Consider the following 25,606-nt stretch of genomic DNA (forward strand, 5'->3'; position numbering starts at 1 on the left):
AATCAGCACCAAATTATTGTCCCCCCCCCCCTTCGTTTTGCACCTTGTTACTTGTGTATAGCAAGGCAGGGTCCGGGAGCAGCGTCTCTGCAGCAAGCTGTAGAGAAAATGGCGCTGGTTAGAGCTGAGGGAAGAAGCCCCGCCCCCTTGATGGCGGGCTTCGGTCCCGCTATTATTTATACTGGTGGGGGTTTGTATACCCTGTCTATGCAGGGTATATACAGTGCCAGTCTAGTAACTGAGGTAAATTTTGCTGCCCAGGGTGCCCCCCCTGCGCCATGCACCCTTGTAGTGCCTTGTGTGTGTGTGGGAGCAATGGCGTGCAGCGCGACCGCTGTGCGGTACCTCACGAAGATCTGACGTCTGCTGCCACCTGCGAAGTCTTCTTGCTTCCAATACTCACCCGGCTTCTATCTTCCGGCTCTGTGAGGAGGACGGCGGCGCGGCTCCGGGAACGAACAGCTAGACGACACCAGTGTTCAGACCCTCTGGAGCTAATGGTGTCCAGTTGCCTAAGAAGCAGAGCCCATCAGTCTAGGAAAGTGGGTCTGCTTCTCTCCCCTCAGTCCCACGAAGCAGGGAGCCTGTTGCCAACAGTGCTCCCTGAAAATAAAAAACCTAACAAAGTCTATTTTCTAGAGAAACTCAGTAGAGCTCCCCTAGTGTGTGACCAGTCTCCTCTGGGCACAGTATCCAACTGGAGTCTGGAGGAGGGGCATAGAGGGAGGAGCCAGTTCACGCCCATTTAAAGTCTTAAAGTGCCCATGTCTCCTGCGGAGCCCGTCTATACCCCATTGTCCTTACGGAGTCCCCAGCATCCTCTAGTACGTAAGAGAAATCCTATATACAGTTGGTGTCATATGATACTATTTAAAATCTGTTCTTGTTTTAATTAGCAGAAATCGAAAACCAGTGGGTTATTACATGTTTCACAGCAAATAGCCACAATTGTATATTTATAATATGCACTAGATGCCTGATTCGGAGATGTACGCAAACCCGACTTTTTCATAGTTAAGCGATTATTGACAGTTGGCATCTACATTGTCTGCGCAGGTGCCACGGTGGTCTTGCTACAGTGGTTGAAGAGAGGATTTATTTGCAAAGTGATTGACAGTCAGAGACCATTTGGGGAATGTTACGAGTCGCCAAAAATGCAGGCGTGTTGCAACCAGGTGGGGCTGCGCGCAGTCCAAAATTCAAATAGATGGAGCCATACCAACTGCCAATGAGTCCTGACTGGCAGTGTTTGGAGCCGCAGCTGGCGTGGCTCCTCTAATTGAATTTTGGACTGTGACGCAGCCCCACCTCTGGAGTCATCACTGGTCGTGACCATTGTGGGGAAGTTTGAGGTTGTGGTTGTGATCCCACATAGCTCCTTACATCCTGTGGTCATGATGCATGCCTATAAGGCTACTCAGGACTTCAGTGATTGACTGAGCTGCGACAGATGCTGCGTCTTTGTATGCAGCCGCTCTGATTATCAAAGCCACCAGTGGGCATCTCAGTACAAATGCTGGTGGCTGCAACATTTGCACATCTTCACACAGCTGCTCCATTGTAGCTGAGAATTAATTTGAATCAGGCCCATTCTTACAGTTATTCTTCTCGGCACATGTTCTCTAGATAGAAGACGTCATTAGCACTTGCAAAAGCCATCTTTGTGACAGTCCAATAAAGCATGGACTGTCCTAACATGCTTATTAGTATAACTATGGAGAAAAGGAAAGTATGAAATTGGGTCGAACACTGCCAGTAATTTGGTATGCTTTGTCGGCAGTGTATACTAAATAGACCCATAAGTCTCTCCCAAGCAGGGCCACTATCAGGAAAGGGGAATGCTTAATCAAGCCCAAAGTACAACATCACTTGGAGATGAAGACCTTATTCTGAATAGCTAGTTAAAGAAAAGACTATGTAGAATAAAGAATTATGGGGCAGATGTATTAACCTGGAGAAGGCATAAGGAAGTTATAAACCAGTGATAAAAGCAAGGCGATATATACACCAGCCAATCAGCTCCAATATGTAAATTAACAGTTAGGAGTTGATTGGCTGGTGTGTTTATCGCCTTGCATTTATCACTGGTTTATCACTTCCTTATGCCTTCACCCAGTGCCGTAACTAGGCATTTTAGCGCTGTGTGCAAGAAACGACACAGTGGCGCCCCCCCCCCCATGTAAGATGGGGGCAATTTATAGGGGCGTGGCTTCACGGGAAAGGAGTGTGGCCACAAAATAATAGCAATTCATACTACGGTGCACAGTAGTCTACATTATTCAAATTATGCTGCACAGTAGCGCCACTACACCAGGTAGAGCCCCTTTTATACATTACAGCAGACAGCGTCCCCCTTTTTACACATTACAGCAGACAGTCCCCCTTTTTACACATTGCGGCAGCCAGGCCCCCTTTTTACACATTGCGGCAGCCAGTCCCCCTTTTTACACATTGCGGCAGCCAGGCCCCCTTTTTACACATTGCGGCAGCCAGGCCCCCTCTTTACACATTGCGGCAGCCAGTCCCCCTTTTTACACATTGCGGCAGCCAGGACCCCTTTTTACACATTGCGGCAGCCAGGCCCCCTTTTTACACATTGCGGCAGCCAGTCCCCCTTTTTACAGCCCGTCCCCCTTTTTACACATTGCGGCAGCCATCCCCCTTTTTACACATTGCGGCAGCCATCCCCCTTTTTACACATTGCGGCAGACGGTGACCCCCTGAGAGAGAGAGAGAGAGAGAGAGAGAGATACTTACCATCTCCCTGCTGGCAGTCAGGCTCCTCGTGCAGCTCCCTCGGTGCAGGCAGTGAGGTGAGAAGGAGGAGGAGGGAGGGGGAGCAGGAAGCCACAGCAGCGCTATGTCATTGGTAGTAAGCGCCGCTGCAGCATCCCCCTCTCCTTCCGTATTGGCTGCCCGGCGCTGTTGTGGATGCTGGGATGGAGGAACCGCATCCCAGCATCCACAGCAGCGCCGGGCAGCCAATATAGAAGGAGAGGGGGATGCTGCAGCGGCGCTTACTACCAATGACATAGCGCTGCTGCGGCTCCCTGCTCCCCCTCCCTCCTCCTCCTTCTCCGCTGCCCGGCGCTGGTCCTCTTCTCCCTCCACAGCGCGGCGCACGGCGCACACAGCAGAGGCGGCGTGTAATGAGTCAATTTGGTTCATCTTGTTAAAGTACTGTACCACACTATATATGACAGTCACAAATGCTTACATTTTTATAAATTCACAACTTCTGCAAAGTGGTACTTCACTTTGGGGCAGATGTACTAAGTCTTGGAGAGAGATAAAGCAGAGAGAGATAAATTACCAACCAATCAGTTCCTGTCATTTCTCAAACACAGCCTGTAACATGGCAGTTAGGAGCTGACTGACTGGTACTTTATCGGTTTCCACTTTATCTCTTTCCAAGGCATAGCACATCTCCCCCTTAAAATCAAATAAGGCCTGATTCAGAGGTGGACTTTTTACTGTGCATGTGTCTGAGTCGCAATGCTCATGGATTCTGGTTGTCTGGGCACAGAGACGCAGCAGAGGATTGGATGCCTCGTCTTAGAAATTTAGTTAGGAAACAGATGTGATGAAGCCAAAATGGGTGTGCCATGGGTATGTTGCCGAAAGCAGCTGCGTTCAAAGACACACAGCTCACAAAGGAGGTCATACTCAGACAGAGAAATTTGCCATAGGGCTGGTGGATGTGTCTATGGTGCACCTGATGGTGTATAGTCATATCTGGAGTGGAGGTTTGTAGCTCTACAATGTGCACGTGTTGTCTTAATGTACTCTATTTATTGTGTGAAAGGGATAATTATTATTGTCATTATTGATAGCGAGGCCAAGTAGAAGCCATTACGTAATGAACAAATATTTTTGTCGCTGTGCCTATGTGCTCTTTATTGTTATTATTATTATCATCCTTTATTTATTTGGCGCCTCAAGGGATCCGCAGCACCCAATTACAGAGTACATAAACAAAATAATCAAAACAGGAAAATAGTGACTTTGTTTGAAGACAATATAGGACAAGTACAGGGTAAATAAACATACAGTAGCTACAGCAGCAGACAACACTGACATAAGTATCAGGATGACAGAAAACCGTGGGATTTGGTGCCGTTGAAGACAGTTTAAGTAAGCAAAGGATAAGCAATGAGGGTTGAGGAGTCGGACCCTGCTTGTGAGAGCTTACAATCTGTGGTTCAATACTGTAAACCACAGTCACTTGATAAAGAGCATAAGGAGAAGAAAAATCACTGGACACAAACATTTACAGCCTCTTACCTGTGTTTTGGAATCTGGTCTAAGCCACGGCAGCTCCCCACTGCGTCTTAGTTCTGCAAGTTTTGCATTAAGCTTGTGGGCAAGGACAATGGTCAGTGGCATGCACTCCTTCGTCTCATCTGTTGCATAGCCAAACATCAAACCCTATAGCAGAAATGAGAGAAGCAAAATGTAAGCATTCAGGGGCACATTTATTAAACTTGGTGAAGTGATAAAGTGGAAGGTGATAACGCTCCAGCCAATGAGCTACTAACTTCCATATTACAGGCTAGGTTTGAAAAATGACAGTTAGGAGCTGACTGGCTGGAGCGTCATCACCTTCCACTTTATCACTTCACCATATTAATAAATCTGCCCCTCAGTGCTTTATTTGAAGTTACTGAAACTATGGTGGTCATTCCGAGTTGTTCGCTTGGTAAAAATCTTCGCATCGCAGCGATTTTCCGCTTAATGCGCATGCGCAATGTCCGCACTGCGACTGTGCCAAGTAAATTTGCTATGCAGTTAGGATTTTTACTCACGGCTTTTTCATCGTTCTGGCAATCGTAATGTGATTGACAGGAAATGGGTGTTACTGGGCGGAAACAGGCCGTTTTATGGGCGTGTGGGAAAAAACGCTACAGTTTCCGGAAAAAACGCAGGAGTGGCCGGAGAAACGGGGGAGTGTCTGGGCGAATGCTGGGTGTGTTTGTGACGTCAAACCAGGAACGACAAGCACTGAACTGATCGCAGATGCCGAGTAAGTCTGAAGCTACTCAGAAACTGCTACGAGGTGTGTAATCGCAATATTGCGAATACATTGTTCGCAATTTTAAGATGCTAAGATTCACTCCCAGTAGGCGGCGGCTTAGCATGAGCAAATCTGCTAAAATCCGCTTGCGAGTGAACAACTCGGAATGACCCCCTATGTTTTCAGTCATTTCAAATAAATTATAGCTTAAATAAGTCCACTTTCTTTTATCAGCTGTGAGTACTGTTTACAGCACCCAACCACAATACAGTATATCAGATTCAGAAAACTGTAGATATACTCTGCTAGAGGACATATGTAGCCAACCAAAAAATAGGTTGGAATTAATTTACATTAACTATATGCTTAATATGTCTACAACAGACCACCTCTTTATGGGTGGTAGTTTGCACCCCAATGACGGAAAGAATTTTTACGTTTTGTTAAGCTTGGCTTTGCTGAAAATAACACTATTATTATTATTATTATTTCCTATTGAATCTAACTGCAACATTTTTTTTGTTGTTTTTAGAAGAGATTTCATTTAGTAGAATATTACAGTTAATAGTTATAGGGGTATATGCAATTGCCGGCAAATTGCCGCAAAATTCGAAATATGGGACGTTTTCGACAAAAAAACATGTCGAATTGAATTCGACAATGCAATACAGTACTTTTCGACAAAAAAACGGACGTTTCAGATTCGACTTTTTGCAATTCGACATTTTCTAAATTCGACATGTCTGCAGTGGTAAAAATGCGGCAATTCGACAAAAGTATATTCAATTGAAGAATGTCGATTCGACAACAGTGCTTTTCGACAGTAAATTCGTCAATTTCATTCTGCCTCACTCTGCTGGCGGAATGTAATAAAAAAAAATTAAAACATGTTTTTTTTTGTGTTTTTTTTATTGCTAATAGCATATCTATTTATATTAGAAGGGATTAGGTACTTGGTTTGTCTTTTTAGGAGCCACAAGTATTATTTATATATTTTTTTAAATATATATATATTTTTTTTAATGGAATGGGTTAAAAACCCGAAAAAAATTGCGTGGGGTCCCCCCTCCTAAGCATAACCAGCCTCTGGCTCTTTGAGCCAGTCCTGGTTGTAAAAATACGGGGGGGGAAATTGACAGGGGATCCCCCATATTTTTAGAACCAGCACCGGGCTCTGCATCTGGTCCTGGTGCAAAAAAATACGGGGGACAAAAAGCGTAGGGGTCCCCCGTATTTTTTGAACCAGCACCGGGCTCCACTAGCTGGGGAGATAATGCCACAGCCGGGGGACACTTTTATACCGGTCCCTGCGGCCGTGGCATTAAAACCCCAACTAGTCACCCCTGGCCGGGGTACCCTGGAGGAGTGGGGACCCCTTCAATCAAGGGGTCCCCCCCTCCAGCCACCCAAGGGCCAGGGGTGAAGCCCGAGGCTGTCCCCCACATCCATGGGCTGCGGATGGGGGGCTGATAGCCTTGAGTAAAATGAAAGAATATTGTTTTTTGCAGAAGAACTACAAGTCCCAGCAAGCCTCCCCGCAAGCTGGTACTTGGAGAACCACAAGTACCAGCATGCGGGGGTAAAACGGGCACGCTGGTACCTGTAGTTCTACTGCAAAAAAAATACCCAAATAAAAACAGGACACAGACACTGTGAAAGTAAAACTTTATTACATACATGCCAACACACATATACTTACCTATGTTCACACGCCGACTGTGTCCACGTCTCCGTCTGTCAACGTCTCGAAGAATCCGGGGTACCTGAAAATAAAATGATATACTCACCTAAATCCAGTGTCCGGTTCTTTTATTTGTAATCCACGTACTTGCCAAAAAAACAAAACGCATACCCGATCCATACGGACTGAAAGGGGTCCCATGTTTACACATGGGACCCCTTTCCCCGAATGCTGAGACCCCCTGTGACTCCTGTCACAGAGGGTCCCTTCAGCCAACCAGGGAGGGCCACGTCGTGGCACTCTCCTGATTGGCTTTGCGCGTCTGAGCTGACCGCAAAGTTCCCACCATTGAAACTAATGCAGCGGCTGTGCGATGCGCTGTCTGACGGCTCAGACGCGCAAAGCCAATCAGGAGAGTGCCACGACATGGCGCTCCCTGATTGGCTGAAGGGACCCTCTGTGACAGGAGTCACAGGGGGTCTCAGCATTCGGGGGAAAGGGGTCCCATGTGTAAACATGGGACCCCTTTCAGTCCGTGTGGATCGGGTATGCATTTTTTTTTTTTTACAAGTACGTGGATTACAAATAAAAGAACCGGACACTGGATTTAGGTGAGCATATCATTTTATTTTCAGGTACCCCGGATTCTTCGAGACGTTGACAGACGGAGACGTGGACACAGTCGGCGTGTGAACATAGGTAAGTATGTGTGTCGGCATGTATGTAATAAAGTTGTACTTTCACGGTGTGCGTGTTCTGTTTTTATTTGGGTATTTTTTTTGCAGTAGAACTACAGGTACCAGTGGGCCCGTTTTACCCCCGCATGCTGGTACTTGTGGTTCTCCAAGTACTAGCTTGCGGGGGAGGCTTGCTGGGACTTGTAGTTCTGCTGCAAAAAACAATGTTCTTTCATTTTACTCAAGGCTATCAGCCCCCCATCTGCAGCCCATGGATGGGGGGGGGACAGCCTCGGGCTTCACCCCCGGCCCTTGGGTGGCTGGAGGGGGGGCCCTTGATTGAAGGGGTCCCCACTCCTCCAGGGTACCCCGGCCAGGGGTGACTAGTTGGGGTATTAATGCCACGGCCGCAGGGACCGGTATAAAAGTGTCCCCCGGCTGTGGCATTATCTCTTCAGCTAGTGGAGCCCGGTGCTGGTTCAAAAAATACGGGGGACCCCTACGCTTTTTGTCCCCCATATTTTTTGCACCAGGGCCAGACGCAGAGCCCGGTGCTGGTTCTAAAACTACGGGGGATCCCCTGTCAATTTTTCCCCCGTATTTTTACAACCAGGACCGGCTTAAAGAACCCGAGGCTGGTTATGCTTAGGAGGGGGGACCCCACGCAATTTTTTTCACGGATTTTTAACCCTATTTGTACTGTCGGAAAAGTCGAATCCAGGACGCACAAAATCCGTCAATTGGTCCGTTTTTCGACAGCGGGACTGTCGAATCCGTTTTTTATTGAATATGTCGAATTCCGGCGCCGGCGGCCGGAATTCGACAGTCGAATTGTGTCGAATTTAAAAACGGCCGAAAAAAAGCCGCAATTCGCCCGGGATTGCATATACCCCATAGTTTGTGTATTTTGTAGGGGAAAATGAACAAATCACCAAAAATATATTTTCTACCCTGTATACCTTAACCCAGATGTTCTTAAATGCAGTCCTCAAGGCACCTCAACAGTTCAGGTTTTAAGTTTATCCATGTTTGGCCTCAGGTGACTTAATTAGCAGCACCTTAGTCAATTTGATTTAACCATCTGTGCTGAGCCATGGATATACCTAAAGCCTGGACCATCTGTGTGCCTTGAGGACGTGCGCCTTAACCCATGAGCTGTCCTGGGGTATGAGGTACCAAATATGAACTTTCTCAACATTTAAGAAACTCATAGGGCAAAAAGCAACAGAATATATCTCCTAACATTTTTTTCTCACTAGAGACTACAAAATTAGTCCCTATTTTCTGCTCTAATACTTCCATTGCAAATTGGGTCTAATAGTAGCTACAGTAGTAAATTATCATTTCAAGTCTGGAGTGAAATTCCATTGACTGGAATTTATTTTTACATATTGGAATTGCACAGCACTTCAGCGTGTAAACATGTGCTGAGTTAGATGTACTGGGAGACAACACGGGTCAGGAAGTAACAAAGGGGGCACGAGTCTAGTTAAACCGCTGTTGTATGAAGATGACCTTGTTCCTACACAAACAGGCATCTTCCAGATGATATCCTACATGAATAGTGAATTCCCATTGAAGGCGCCATCTTCCCAGGGAGGATACATTTCTTTAGAGGTTCCCCATTATTTCAAAACATCATATAAGTAAGGCATACTTTCCTGGTAATGTATGTGGTGAAACACCTTTCTTATCAATTAACTAGCTCACCACAGGTGATGGCAATCTTACATTACCAGGAAAGTCCAGGAACAGAGCATTTTCTCCCTCATGGAGAGGGTCAGGTAGGCAAGTATGAATTAAGGTGCACATGGAATGTAAAGGAATGTTCTCAGAGTGATGAGAAATGAGTGGCCACTTTCAGTGACCATGCTCCTTCCGGCAAATGGGCGCACCAGTTTTTTGGCACACACAAACACAGTTTTGAAGTGTGTGTGTGTGTGTGTGTGTGTGTGTGTGTGTGTGTGTGTGTGTGTGTGTGTGTGTGTGTGTGTGTGTGTGTGTGTGTGTGTGTGTGTGTGTGTGTCAGTCAGTCCCCTAAATCCGCCTCTGATTATAGTGCTGCACTTCAGTCTCCACAGACTGAAAGTCTCTAGTCACTCCTTCCTCACGTTTCCTGACACCACAATATTCCACAGTTAAGTCTGGTAAACTATTTCCGTGCCACCCTGCATCTGCTACACTTACTACTCCAGCATATAATCTTGTCTTGCAATTGACTTGCCAGACATTGTAGGCAGGTGAATAATAACACAAGCCCATTTGTATTGTGCATATGAATAGTGGTGACACATTAAAGGAACACTGAACACCAAAAAAATTAGACTTTCAGATATGAAGCAATGTTATAGAATACTAGAATCTAAATTCATAAATGCCTACTGTCCTGGAATAGGTGGTTCTCCCCCTCGCCCCCAGAATATGGCTGCCACCACACTGAATGACATCAATGTAGCCACGCCCACCGATCTGCAATTCCGGTAGTCTCGACATTGAATAGTGGGAGCATGGCCTTGATGACACAATCATGGAAACCACACCCCCATCCCACCTCCTTTGACTCACACGCCCCCCACACTGCTCCGTTCTGTGCTGACCTGGCTGCCCTCTCCCAGAATGGACAGCTAGAATGTCGGATACTATGCCTTATTTGTTATTTTCAGTGGACACACTAAGGTTTTACAGATTTGTCTCTGACATTGAATCTTTATTTCAATACTGCAATTCAAGCAACTGACCGCGGGCCTCATTCAGGTTTGCTAGCAAAGCAAAAAAGAACACTAATGGGCAAAAACATGTGCACTGCAGGTGGGGTAGATGTAACATGGGCAGAGAGTTAGATTTGGGTTGTTTTTTGTTTATATTGACAAAGCAGACTCAAAACTGTTCATTAGATAGATGCTCCCACAGGTCATAGGTATATGATATACACAATGTGTTTTTGTAATAAAGGTCCAAATGTATTAAGCATACTTGCCTACTCTCCCGGAATGGCCGGGAGGCTCCCGAAAATCGAGTGACCCTCCCAGCCCTCCGGAAGAGCAGGCAAGTTTCCCGATATCAGGGGTCCCCTCTGCCCGACCGCCCACTTAACGAGTAGAGTGGGCGGTCCGGGCAGGCGATGATGCGATTCTTGTTGAATTGCGTCATCATAGCCATGCTCCCTGCTGTATAATGCCAGTAATAGCGGTATTACACAGCGGGGGGCGTGGCTTACATGACGCGACCCCGCAGCCATGCCCCGTCCCACCTCTGCCACGCCCCATCCCGCCTCTGGCCCGCACTCTCTGCACGTTACGTCACTGCCTGCCCCCCTGCTGAGCCGACCTAGCTGGTCTCTCCCGGAGAGAGCAGCCTAAAAGTCGGCAAGTATGGTATTAAGCCTTAACACATTGGGGGGCAGATGTATTAAGCCCGGAGAAGTGATAAAGCAGTGATAAGTGGAAGGTGATAACGCACCAGCCAATCAGCTCCTAACTGTAAATTTACATATTGGAGCTGACTGGCTGGTGTGTTATCACCTTGCACTTATCACTGCTTTATCACTTCTCCAGTCTTAATACATCTGCCCCTGAGTATGGTATCCAAAGTGGAGACTGATAAAGAGTGATAAAGTAGCAGCCAATCAGCTTCCTAACTGTCATTTTTCAAACACAGCCTGTGAAATGGCAGTTAGGAAGCTGATTGGCTGGTCATTTATCTCTCTTTATCAATCAGCTTCCTAACTGCCATTTCACAGGCTGTGTTTGAAAAATGACAGTTAGGAAGCTGATTGGCTGCTACTTTATCACTCTTTATCTGTCTCCACTTGTTAAAGCTTAATACATTTGGGCCACTGTCTCTTTAAATTTAATTTTGCATATAAAACCATAGTCGCATTGATGACCTGAAAACAGATGCAAAATAATTAAAATGATTGCAAATCACATTATTAGTTGCAAGATATCAGATAAAAATTATGTGGTCAGTACATTGTTTACACTATTTCTAACTGTATAAAGTATAAAGTGTGGTCTTTGTGGACCTTGGAACAATCCTCATCATATTGTATCCATGTAATTTGTGTATAACATGCTCCTTTGCTTTTTAGTTACTCAAAAAATGTAATACCCCTTTCACACCGCACAAATAACCCGGTATCGACCCGGTATATTGCCGGGTCGACGCGGGTCGCTGTAAGGTGTGAAATAGGTCAGTCCCGAATTCCCGGTATTTCAGCTCGGGAATAAAGAAGTGTTATTCCTGGGTTATTACAGGGTCAGGTGCAGTGTGAACAGATTGCCGGGGTCGATGTGACTCGGGACCCGTTCACAGTATAGGCAGAAATGTATTTTAACCTCTTAACTGACGATTTTTTGCCGACAAAACCGGTCAGAAATTGTTTTTTTTTTTTATGTAATATAGTTTAAAAAGCATTTTTAAAGCTATATTTAATTATATTTATTTTTTTAAATATGCTTAGGGGGTGTATTGCACAACCCCATGGGCCTAATTCTGAGTTGATCGCACCAGCAAATTTGTTAGCAGTTGGGCAAAACCATGTGCACTGCAGGGGGGTCAGATATAACATGTGCAGAGAGAGTTAGATTTTGGTGGGGTGTGTTCAAACTGAAATCTAAATTGCAGTGTAAAAATAAAGCAGCCAGCATTTACCCTGCACAGAAACTAAATAACCCACCCAAATCTAACTCTCTCTGCAAATGTTATATCTGCCCCCCCCCCCCTGCACTGCACATGGTTTTGCCCAATCGCTAACAAACTTGCTGCTGAGATCAACTCAGAATTACCCCCCGTGTCCATTAGCCCCCATTATAAAATTACTTGCCATTCCCTTTTTTTTGCTTGCACCCTCTCCTGTGGCCAGTGTATTTATTTTTTTTAGCCCCCTCACCCCCAGCGTCATATTACTATTTCCCCCCACACCACCTCCATAGGCATTACTCCCCCCTCCCCCCCCCCCCAATATGCAGAGGCAGAGCGCAGCGGAGCGTGTTCCCAGTGGCTTCTGCTCTCTAGCCGCCAGATACATGCAGCCGGCAGCTGCTGCTCTCAGTAGCCGCCGGGTGGGAGGGGGTGATGCCGGCAGAGGTGTCACCAGGTGTGATATGAAAAAGTTCCAAAAAAGAAAAGAAAAAGAAAAAACTCATGTCAACCTTCTCATGTGTCGACCTTTCATGTGTCAACCTTTCACGTGTCGACCATTCTCATGTGTCGACCATTTGTCCATGTCGACCATGTTTATGTCGAACAATAGTGGTCGACCTTAACATTGTCGACCGTTTGAACGGATACCAGATAAAGTACCAGCCAATCAGATTCCTGTCATTTTTCAAATGCAGCCAGTGACATGGACGTTAGGAAGCTGATTGGCTAATCACTTATCTCTCTTTATCAGTCCCCACTTTGGATACCATACCCATTCCGGTATCGGGATTCCAACTGCAGGGATCCCAACAGCAGGCATCTTAACACAATCCCGTTTTATCAAGTTGCTGTATTCTTCTTTCTATTTTCTATCAGAATAAACGTTCAATGATCACTAGAAATAAGTGGTAGAATTTTGTTTCATATAGCAATATTGAAAATGGTACCTGATCTCCAGCTCCAATATCCTCCTCTTTCCGATCTAAATGAACACCTTGTGCAATATCTGGAGATTGCTGTTCTAGAGCTACAAGCACATTACATGTCTTGTAGTCAAAACCTGGCCAAAAGTCATTAATACATTGTAAGGAAAAGTACAGAGCAAATATAACACATGAAAGAGTAAGCAACATGTTATAATAATAATAATAATAATAATAATAATAATAATAATAATAATAATTCATTTTATTTATATAGCACTCTTTCTCCAATAGGACTCAATATAAATGACCAGTATTCATGTTTGTTAAATAAAAATGTTTTGCAAAATAATTTTGTCACAGCACAGACCCTCTAAATCAGTGTTTTTCAACCACTGTGCCGTGGCACACAAGTGTGCCCTGAGCAGTCTCCAGGTGTGCCGCCATAGATGCAGAGCCAGGCCGGTCAGTGTTTTGCCGCTACTGAGGCCCTGGAACGATCAATACTGGTGGGTTTAGCGGCTGCAGAGCCAGTTCTAATTTTAGGTCTGGGCAGTGTTGGGCTTTTCTGGCTTTCTCAGATGTGGCCCAGGCGTTACCTATGGAGAAGCTGCGACATGACATCCTAGTACACGCAACTGCACCATGCATCACCATTATATTTGAATATGCCTTGGCAATATTTAGATCTTGTTCAGCGTGCCGCGAGTTGTAAAAGGTTGAAAATCTCTGTTCTAAATGAACCCCAGTTAGCATGCTGATTGTCTGTCTAGATGTTCATATTGTACTATAACAAATTGTTATTAATAACAATAATAATAATTTCTAGAACAACATAATTGTTATTTATAATGAATGTAGGTGCGGAAAAAAAACAAATAATTAGACCAACCTTTTTCAGAATCATCATACCCAATGTACTTAATGGTGTCACGAACCACTTTCTGATAATCGACAACTCCCCGGGACGTGATTTCGCCACAAAGTAAGACCATCCCAGTTTTGCACACCGTTTCTAGAAAACATATACATGGCTTTAAAAAAGGATTTCTGGTGTGTAGTCTATTAGTGTGTTTTTGACATAACAAAGTAAGTTAAATATATTACACAGAAAAATATAGATATTAGTAGATTATAAGGCTGGTCATGGTGGTGTGTAGTGTGGGGGGAGCCATAGGGGTATATGCAATTAGCGGCGAATCGCGGCAATTTTTCGGCCGTTTTTTAATTCGACACAATTTGACCGTCTAATTTCGGCAAGTGGGTGCCGAAATTGACCATATTCAATAAAAAACGGATTCGACAGTCCCGCTGACGAAAAACGGCCGATTTGACGGATTTTGTACCGATTTTTAAAAAACGGGTAAAAACGGAAAAAAACACGAAAAAAAATGGCGTGGGGTCCCCCCTCCAAAGCATAACCAGCCTCGGGCTCTTCGAGCTGGTCCTGGTTCTAATAATTCGGGGGGAAAATGGACAGGGGATCCCCCGTATTTTTAAAACCAGCACCGGGCTCTGCACCTGGTGCTGGTGCAAAAAATACGGGGGACAAAAAGAGTAGGGGTCCCCCGTATTTTTTACACCAGCATCGGGCTCCACTAGCTGGACAGATAATGCCACAGCCGGGGGTCACTTTTATACAGCGCCCTGCGGCCGTGGCATTAAATATCCAACTAGTCACCCCTGGCCGGGGTACCCTGGGGGAGTGGGGACCCCTTCAATCAAGGGGTCCCCCCCAGCCACCCAAGGGCCAGGGGTGAAGCCCGAGGCTGTCCCCCATCCAAGGGCTGCGGATGGGGGTCTGATAGCCTTTTGAAAATGTCAAGAATATTGTTTTTTCCTGTAGTACTACAAGTCCCAGCAAGCCTCCCCGCAAGCTGGTACTTGGAGAACCACAAGTACCAGCATGCGGGAGAAAAACGGGCCCGCTGGTACCTGTAGTACTACTGGAAAAAAAATACCCAAATAAAAACAGGAGACACACACCTTGAGAGTAAAACTTTATTTTACACCTGCCGACACACACATACTTACCTATGTTGACCCGCCGACTGCCACGTATCCTGATCCGACGATCCGAGGTACCTGTGAATAAAATTATACTCACCTCAATCCAGTGTCCAGATATAAATCCTCGTACTTGGCAAAACAAATAAATGAACACCCGGACCAGCGGACTGAAATGGGTCCCATGTTTTCACATGGGACCCCTTTCCCCGAATGCCGGGACCCCACGTGACTCCTGTCACAGAGGTCCCTTCAGCCAATCAGGAAGCGCTACTTTGTTGCACTCACCTGATTGGCTGTATGCGCGTGTGACCTCAGACAGCGCATCGCACAGCTCCCTCCATTACTTTCAATGGTGGGAACTTTGCCGTCAGCGGTGGGGTTACCCTGCGGGTGACCTCACCGCTGACGCAAAGTTCCCACCATTGAGTATAATGGAGAGGCTTTGCGATGCGCTGTCTGACAGCTCAGACGTGCAGCCAATCAGCAGAGTGCCAGGACGTTGCGCTTCCTGATTGGCTTAAGAGACCTTTCTGTGACAGCAGTCACGGGGGGGGTCTCTGCATTCGGGGAAAGGGGTCCCATGTGAAAACATGGGACCCATTTCAGTCCGCTGGTCCGGGTGTTCGTTTATTTGTTTTGCCAAGTACGAGGATTTATATCTGGACACTGGATTGAGGTGAGTATAATTTTATTCACAGGTACCCCGGATCGTCGGATCAGGAGACGTGGCAGTCGGCGGGTCAACATAGGTAAGTATGTGTGTGTCGGCAGGTGTGAAATAAAGTTTTACTCTCAAGGTGTGTGTCTCCTGTTTTTATTTGGGTATTTTTTTTCCAGTAGTACTACAGGTACCAGCGGGCCCGTTTTTCTCCCGCATGCTGGTACTTGTGGTTCTCCAAGTACCAGCTTGCGGGGGAGGCTTGCTGGGACTTGTAGTACTACAGGAAAAAAACAATATTCTTGACATTTTCAAAAGGATATCAGCCCCCCATCCGCAGCCCTTGGATGGGGGGGACAGCCTCGGGCTTCACCCCTGGCCCTTGGGTGGCTGGGGGGGGGACCCCTTGATTGAAGGGGTCCCCACTCCCCCAGGGTACCCCAGCCAGGGGTGACTAGTTGGATATTTAATGCCACGGCCGCAGAGCGCTGTATAAAAGTGACCCCCGGCTGTGGCATTATCTGTCCAGCTAGTGGAGCCCGATGCTGGTGTAAAAAATACGGGGGACCCCTACTCTTTTTGTCACCCGTATTTTTTGCACCAGCACCAGGCGCAGAGCCCGATGCTGGTTTTAAAAATACGGGGGATCCCCTGTCCATTTCCCCCCCGGATTTTTAGAACCAGGACCTGCTCGAAGAGCCTGAGGCTGGTTATGCTTTGGAGGGGGGACCCCACGCCATTTTTTACCGGGATTTTACCATTCCATCTAAAAAAATATATATTTTTAAAAATATGTAAATAATACTTGTGCCTCCCAAAAAGACAAACCAAGTACCTAATCCCTTCTAATATAAATAGATATGCTATTACCAATAAAAAAAACACCAAAAAAACCATGTTTTCATTTTTTTTTATTAGATTCACCCACCAAAGTGTGGCGGATTGAAAATGATGAATTTACTGTCTAAAAGCACTGTTGTCGAATTTCCAAACTTCAATTGAATATACTTTTGTCGAATTGCCGCATTTGTACCATTGCAGAAAAGTCGAATTTCAAAAAGTCGAATTTTGAAAGTTCGTTTTTTTGACGGAAAGTACTGAATTGCATTGTCAAATTTTTTTGGGGGGGCGAAAAAGTCCAGTTTTTCGACAATTTCGGGAATTCAACCGCAATTGCATATACCCCTAACTGTGTATTTGCACCTGGTTGCCAGTATACAGGGATTGGTTATCCATATAAGGCCCCCCAGCCCCCTCGATTAATGGCAGAGTCAGATGGGCAGTCCATCCTTGGTTGTACTCAAAGATGCAGCAAGCAGTATTTCAGCATCAAAAAAAAGCTCAAAGTGGGAGTCTCAGTCCTTGCACTTTCAGATGCACGGCAGTACACCAAGGAAGGGCTTCTAGCAGTTTTTGCATAAAGCTGCAGACATGCAACCGACAAAAAACTCAGGGGTCTATTTACTAAGCCTTGGATGGAGATAAAGTGGACGGAGATAAAGTAACAGCCAACCTGCTCCTAACTGTCATATTATAGGCTGGGTTTGAAAAATTACAGTTAGGAGCTGATTGGCTGGTGCTTTATCTCCATCCACTTTATCCTTCTTCAAGGCTTAGGGGTCTATTTATGAAACCTTGGATGAAGATAAAGTGGCCAGAGATAAAGCACCAGCCAAGCAGATCCTATCTGCCATGTTACAGGCTGTGTTCAAAAATTTACAGTGTATGAAGGAAATCAGTCAGAGGCCCTTTCACAACATAAAGCAATTTTTAAGCCAAAACGAAATTTGAGATAGTAGTGATATATGAGCCAATATAGTAGTGATGTGCACCGGACATTTTTCGGGTTTTGTGTTTTGGTTTTGGATTCGAACGCGTTTTGGCAAAACCTGCCTGAAAATTTTTTGTCGGATTCGGGTGTGTTTTGGATTCGGGTGTTTTTTTACAAAAAACCCTCAAAAACAGCTTAAATCATAGAATTTGGGGGTGATTTTGATCCCATAGTATTATTAACCTCAATATCCATAATTTCCACTCATTTCCAGTCTATTCTGAACACCTCACACCTCACAATATTATTTTTAGTCCTAAAATTTGCATCAAGGTCGCTGGATGGCTAAGCTAAGCGACACAAGTGGCCGACACAAACACCTGGCCCATCTAGGAGTGGCATTGCAGTGTCAGACAGGGTGGTACTTCAAAAAATAGTCCCCAAACAGCACATGATGCAAAGAAAAAAGAGGTGCACCAAGGTCGCTGGATGGCTAAGCTAAGCGACCCAAGTGGCCGACACAAACACCTGCCCCATCTAGGAGTGGCACTGCAGTGTCAGACAGGATGGCAGATTAAAAAAATTGTCCCCAAACAGCACAAGATGCAAAGAAAAAAAGAGGCGCAATGAAATAGCTGTGTGACTAAGCTAAGCGACCCCAGTGGCCGACACAAACACCTGGCCCATCTAGGAGTGGCACTGCAGTGTCAGACAGGATGGCACTTCAAAAAATAGTCCCCAAACAGCACATGATGCAAAGAAAAAAAGAGTTGCATCCAAGGTCGCTGGATGGCTAAGCTAAGCGACCTAAGTGGCCGACACAAACACCTGGCCCATCTAGGAGTGGCACTGCAGTGTCAGACAGGATTGCAGATTAAAAAAAATGTCCCCAAACAGCACATGATGCAAAGAAAAAAAGAGGCGCAATGAGGTAGCTGTATGACTAAGCTAAGCGACCCATGTGGCCGACACAAACGCCTGGCCCATCTAGGAGTGGCACTGCAGTGTCAGACAGGATGGCACTTCAAAAAATAGTCCCCAAACAGCACATGATGCAAAGAAAAAAAGAGGTACACCAAGGTCGCTGGATGGCTAAGCTAAGCGACCCAAGTGGCCGACACAAACACCTGGCCCATCTAGGAGTGGCACTGCAGCTTTCTAGCGAGAGGATGAGTGCTTCCATCCTCATGTGAAGCTGAACCACTAGCCATGAACATAGGCCAGGCCCTCAGCTGTTCCTTGCCACTCCGTGTCGTAAATGGCACATTGGCAAGTTTACGCTTCTCCTCTGACGATTTTGATTTAGATTTTTGGGTCATTTTACTGAACTTTATTTTTTTGGATTTTGCATGCTCTCTACTATGACATTGGTCATCAGCCTTGGCAGACGATGTTGATGGCATTTCATCGTCTCGGCCATGACTAGTGGCAGCAGCTTCAGCACGAGGTGGAAGTGGATCTTGATCTTTCCCTATTTTACCCTCCACATTTTTGTTCTCCATTTTTTAATGTGTGGAATTATATGCCAGTAATATATCAATAGCAATGGCCTACTACTATATATACTGCGCACAACTTAAATGCACCACAGGTATGGATGGACAGTATACTTGACGACACAGAGGTAGGTAGAGCAATGGCCTACTTTACCGTACTGCTATATATTATATACTGGTGGACAGCAAAATTATGCACTGTCCTCCTACTATGTATACTGCGCAAAACTTAAATGCACCACAGGTATGGATGGGATAGTATACTTGATGACACAGAGGTAGGTAGAGCAGTGGACTACTGTAAAGTACTGCTATATATTATATACTGGTGGTCAGCAAAATTATGCACTGTCCTACTACTATATATATACTGTGCACAAAAACTTAAATGCACCACAGGTATGGATGGATAGTATACTTGACGACACAGAGGTAGGTAGTGCAGTGGCCTACTGTACCGTACTGCTATATATTATATACTGGTGGTCAGCAAAATGATGCACTGTCCTACTACTATATATATATATACTGTGCACAAAAACTTAAATGCACCACAGGTATGGATGGATAGTATACCTGACGACACAGAGGTAGGTAGAGCAGTGGCCTACTGTACCGTACTGCTATATATTATATACTGGTGGTCAGCAAAATTATGCACTGTCCTACTACTATATATATACTGCGCACAAAATCTTAAATGCACCACAGGTATGGATGGATAGTATACTTGACGACACAGAGGTAGGTAGAGCAGTGGCCTACTTTACCGTACTGCTATATAATATATACTGGTGGTCAGCAAAATTATGCACTGTCCTACTACTATATATATACTGCGCACAAAAACTTAAATGCACCACAGGTATGGATGGATAGTATACTTGACGACACAGAGGTAGGTAGAGCAGTGGCCTACTGTACCGTACTGCTATATATTATATACTGGTGGTCAGCAAAATTATGCACTGTACTCCTACTATATACTACAATGCAGCACAGATATGGAGCGTTTTTCAGGCAGAGAACGTATAATACTGGTGGTCACTGGTCAGCAAAACTCTGCACTGTCCTCCTCCTATATAATACTGGTGGTCCCCAGTCCCCACTATAAAGCACACTGAGCACAGATATTTGCAGCACACTGAGCACATATTTGCAGCATACTGAGCACAGATATTTGCAGCACACTGAGCACAGATATTTGCAGCACACTGAACACAGAAACTGAGAGAACGCCAGCCACGTCCTCTCACTATCATCTCCAATGCACGAGTGAAAAATGGCGGCGACGCGCGGCTCCTTATATAGAATACGAATCTCGCGAGAATCCGACAGCAGGATGATGACGTTCGGGCGCGCTCGGGTAAACCGAGCAAGGCGGGAAGATTCGAGTTTGCCTCGGACCCGTGTAAAATGGGTGAAGTTCGGGGGGGTTCGGATTCCGAGGAACCGAACCCGCTCATTACTACAATATAGTAGTAATATGAGTCACAATTTTTAACTGTTCTAGTTTGTTTTAACATACACCTCACATTTATTTTAACTGTCTAACTGTCTGATGTTTTAACACTGCTAAGTATACTGTAGGTCAGTATGCATCATTAGCATACAGATTTATTCTGCTGTAAATATATTGTCTTTCATAGTAAAGCTGATCCAATACGGGGAATTCTGGCCAACAATTTTTGGTCTTATTCAGTCTGTTTTGATACTATTTTGTGTGTGGATCTAAAATGATTCTTTTGTCTCATGCTGGACACATGATATATTCAGTTTGTCCTGATATTGCCTTTCTGTGGGATCTAAAATGAGAGTACTGCCCTAGAAAGATTTGTTTGAGATTGTTCATATCATTTTTAGGCTTGCTCATAAAATACAGATTACCTCCGTCCTGATTTAGGAGTTAATAGGGCAGTACGGATGGTGCAGGGGCAGAACTCTGGGAGGCAACGGAGTCATCTGCCGCCGGGCTCCTGCTCTGAAGGGGGGCACCTCTCCTCCCATTCTGTGACACCAGTGAATTAAGTTAATTGATACAGTAGCTGCCGCTATCTTTTCAGTGGCCAACTTCCTCACTGGTCCCTGCACCTTACAAATCACACCCTCTTTATTATACACATTTTACAAGTGTCACACCCAGGATTAGAAACCCCAACTTATTACACTGGAAGCAGGCACCTTACTGATGAAGCTGTTTGCGCCTGTATAGGAAATATGAGAATTTTAACTATATGAAGCTACTTCTCTGACAATTACACGTAACTTCATATAGTTAGCATTCTCATGCTTCCTCTACAGGAGCAAATAGCTCCATCAGTAAAGTTTCTGCTGTTTTACACACACACACACACACACACACACACACACACACACACACACACACACTTATCTTGATAAAAGAAATAGGGGGGCACCAATATTTATCTTGCCTCCGGGCAACTGGGACGAACTTACGCCACTGGGATGGTGTAATGGTTAGCATTACTGCCTCACAGCACTGAGGTCATGGGTTCCATTCCCACCATGGCCCTAACTGTGTGGAGTTTATATATTCTCCCCGTACTTGCGTGGGTTTCCTCCGGGTACTCCGGTTTCCTCTCATATTCCAAAAATATACTGATAGGTTAATTGGCTCCCAACAAAATGAATCCTAGTGTGAATGTCTGTGCATGTACATGTGGTAAGGAATATAGATTGTAAGCTCCACTGGGGGCAGGGACTGATGTGAATGGTCAAATCTTCTCTGTAAAGCGCTGCGGAATATGTGTACGCTATATAAATAACTGGTAATAAATAAAATAATAATAAATAAATAAATAGCCTAAAAGCAAGGTTCAAATGAGATAGCCTTTCTATCACCACTTATTCATGAGAAACCCAGGTCTGTCCTGAGGTTTCTGGACACAGTTCTAACCCAGGTCAGTCCCTGTCTACACTGTACCTTGGACCCAGGTTTTGCCCGGTCATCCCCGTTTACACCAAACTCATGTCTGCCTTGCATGTCCCTCACAGACATTCCCTTGAGGCTGACCGCAGCCAATCAGCAGCTTTTAAGCATAACTCGGGTTGGATAACCTTGGTCACGCCGTTTACACTGCACCCTTACCCAGTCCAGCCCTAGGGTATCCAGATACTAGGGTTGGTTTATTGGGTCCCGGGTAATTTTTCAAGGACCCTTTTACACTAAGCCACAACCTGTGTTAGCCCAGCAATAACCCATGTTATTGCAACAGTGGAATAGGGGTATTAATAATATCTGCTTTGTGTTCAGTTTAGTTGCATATTATATGACGGTACAGGAAATATTGCATCCTGAAAATTCATGAGTTTCTGAAACCAATCAACATGACATTTACATGTGCCCTTTTAGTATACAGCTAATGGGATCCTGACAATATTCGGAATGCCAACACCGGAATTCCAAATAGGTTCAACATCCCGGCGCTGGAATCCCAACACCCAAGTTGTCATATGCCAAGCCACTGGGCAGAGGCAAGCTGCGGGAGGGTTAGGTCTTGGCTACGGGGGGAGGGTTAGGGTTAGGCTGCGGCACCCGGGGGATAGGCTTAGGCTGCGGGGAGGGGGGTTAGGTTTAGGCACCACCAGCGAGGGTTTGGGTTAGACTGCGAGGGGGGGATTTGCTTTAGGTTTAGGCTGCAGGGAGGGAGAGTTAGGTGGCTGGGGGGGGTAAGTATGGTTACATTCCCCTGTTGGGATTACAATATTCAGGATGCCGCTGTTGGTATTCTGACCACCAACATCCCAACCGCTGGCAAATCATACCCACCCCCAGTTAACAAATAATTGCATTATAATTGTATGAGATGGCATGGTTGGTGTAATGGTAGCATTACTGCAGCACCAAAGTGAGGTCTGGAGTATGATTTCCACCATGGCTCTAACTGTGTGGCGTTTGTATTCTCACAGGGGGGGCTGCGCCTGGGTGGACTCTCCAGCCTCCTCCCACACTCCAAAAATAATGGTAGATTAATTAACCACAGTGTATATGTGTGCATGTGTGTGTACAAGTGATATGGATTATAGGGGGTTAATCAGACCTGAAAGCAGCCACACGTTCGCACAGCTGTTGTGCGTGTGCGTGACCTTACACATTGCGTCCGCTTCCAGGAAAGATGCAGTCACAGTGTGATTGACAACGCCGGCCGTCGGGGGGGAGGCATCGTCACAGCATTGGGGTGGGCAGGCATTCCAAATAAAGGCTGGACCATTTTCCAGGTGGCTGTATGATGTCACATGCTATCGCTCCAAAAAAACGATGGCGGTAGGCTGCCTGACAGCGCAGCCAGGGGTCAACCTTAGCTCCGATGCCGCCAATGTAATTGCAGACATGTTGAAAGGCGGCCTCACACATGCTGGATGATTTTGCCCTGTGCTGGGACGCCCCCAGTGTGTAAGGAGATGAACACAGATCTAGCTGTGTATGCAGCGATCTGCGTTCATATCTGAATAAAGGGGGTCATACAGATCTGATCGCTGCTGTGCGTTTTCGCACAGCGGGTGATCAGATCAGAACTGCGCATGCATATGCACTGCAATGCGCAGGCGCATCGTAACAGCTACAACGGGATTCGGCGGTCAGCGATGGGATGGTGCAAAGGATCCATTCGCATGGGTGTATGCAAAGTGATTGACAGGAAGAGGACGTTTGTGGGTAGCAACTGACCACTTTCAGGGATTATCCGGAACAACGCAAGCAGGCTGAAGTGTTTTCAGGAAAGGTGTGTGACATCATCTCCGGCCCCGATCAGCAGGATTCAATTGCACTGGAAGAGTAAGTCCTGGGCTACGCAGAGACTGCACAAACTTATTTTTAGCAGCCCAGCTACACATGCAATCGCACACTTGCATGGTGAAAATACACTCCCCCTGTAGGCGGTGACTATCTGAAAGCAGGACAGCAAAAAATGCAGCCCAGTGATCAGATCTGAATGACCCCCAAAGTCCATAGAGTGTAAGCTTCATAGCAACAAGGACTCATGTGATTGGCCAAATATTCTCTGTAAAGCACTGAGGAATGTGTGTGCACTATGGGGGTGATTCAGAGTTGTTCGCTCGCTAGCTGCTTTTAGCAGCATTGCACACGCTAAGCCGCCGCCATCTGGGAGTGTATCTTAGCTTAGCAGAATAGCGAACGAAAGATTAGCAGAACTGCGAATAGAAATTTCTTAGCAGTTTCTGAGTAGCTCCAGACCTACTCACAAATAGCGATCAGTTCAGTCAGTTTCGTTCCTGGTTTGACGTCACACACACGCCCAGCGTTCACCCAGCCACTCCCCCGTTTCTCCAGACACTCCCGTGTTTTTCCCTGAAACGCCTGCGTTTTTCCGCACACTCCCAGAAAACGGCAAGTTTCCGCCCAGAAACACCCACTTCCTGTCAATCACACTACGATCACCAGAACGATGAAAAAACTTTGTTACGCCGTGAGTAAAATACCAAACTTTTGTGCTAATTTACTTGGCGCAGGCACGCTGCGTACATTGCGCATGCGCAGTTTGCGACTAATCGCTCCGTAGCGAAAAAAAATAATGAGCGAACAACTCAGAATGACCCCCTATAGTAACAACTGTTAATAAACCAATAAATTCCTAGTACTACTCACCACAAGCAACCTTGGCATCAGGATCCTGCTGCAGATGGGCATCAAGAACAGCATCACTTATCTGGTCACAGATTTTGTCTGCAGTAAAAAAAAAAAATCTTATATTGACATATTTGAGCTCAATAACCAATCAAACAAATATATTTTTCATTATTAATCTCACTAGCAAGTTACCGTTACTGTGATGTGCACTAAACAAAATAAATGCTATTTGCAGCATTGTATGACTAAATATGCAAGACTGCATTTAAATAAGGCAATAATGTTACTTTTTTCATAAATATAACCAATAACTTTCATCTTTGGGTTACAGAATAATGATTGTATTGTAATATTTTTTGAGACATTTTGAGTGTGACCATTAGTAAATATTATCAAGCAGATAGAGTGTCTTTCTCTAAAACATTCTGATGCAATGTCTAGCTTGTATTACAATGTGTATGCAGTGATTACTCATGTTTGCTTGTTTTGCTACACTTGGATGCATGTGGAAGCAGGAAATCTAGTACAAGTAATATGAGACAGCATGTACAGTAAATAATAGTTATTTGTGATAACAGATGTTATTAATGGTAATCACTTAGACTTATAGCTCACAGACTGTTGCAAAGATTACTATAAAAGAAATAGACACTTTCAAAGTTTTATATAAACCAATGTATTATTGATATTGGCCCTCATTCCGAGTTGATCGCTCGCTGCCATTTTTCGCAGCATAGAGATCAGGCTAAAAATGGTCTGTTGTGCGCATGCGTATGGGCCGCAGGGCGCACGCGCCATGTAATGTCACACAAAACTAAGCAATTTTACACAGGGGCAAGCAACGCTTTTCAATCGCACTGCTGATCGGTGAGTGATTGACAGGAAGTGGGTGTTTCTGGGTGGTAACTGAGCGTTTTCCGGGAGTGTGCTAAAAAACGCAGGCGTGTCAGGCTAAAATGCAGGAGTGGCTGGGGAAACGGGGGAGTGGCTGGCCGAACGAACGCAGGGCGTGTTTGTGACGTCAAAGCAGGAACTAAACGGACTCAGGTGATCGCAATCTAGGAGTAGGTCTGGAGCTACTCAGAAACTGCAGGAAAAGATTTTCGAGCAGTTCTGCTAATCTT

At 45.4% G+C, this 25,606-nt stretch overlaps 1 protein-coding gene across 1 annotated transcript in view; it reads right to left on the bottom strand.

Annotated features, from left to right (window-relative positions):
• The window catches only part of MAT1A (methionine adenosyltransferase 1A), a 71,261-nt gene that overhangs the window by 17,784 nt on the left and 27,871 nt on the right, over window positions 1–25,606 (bottom strand). The window contains exons 2-5 of the mRNA XM_063958760.1: window positions 24,501–24,578; window positions 13,832–13,954; window positions 12,964–13,076; window positions 4,285–4,428 (exon numbers count right to left, since the gene is read on the bottom strand). Coding sequence (XP_063814830.1) covers window positions 4,285–4,428; window positions 12,964–13,076; window positions 13,832–13,954; window positions 24,501–24,578 — 458 coding nt within the window. The remainder of the gene's footprint in view (window positions 1–4,284; window positions 4,429–12,963; window positions 13,077–13,831; window positions 13,955–24,500; window positions 24,579–25,606) is intronic.

Source organism: Pseudophryne corroboree, chromosome 3 (assembly GCF_028390025.1).
Source record: "Pseudophryne corroboree isolate aPseCor3 chromosome 3, aPseCor3.hap2, whole genome shotgun sequence".
Taxonomy (NCBI): Eukaryota; Metazoa; Chordata; class Amphibia; order Anura; family Myobatrachidae; genus Pseudophryne; species Pseudophryne corroboree.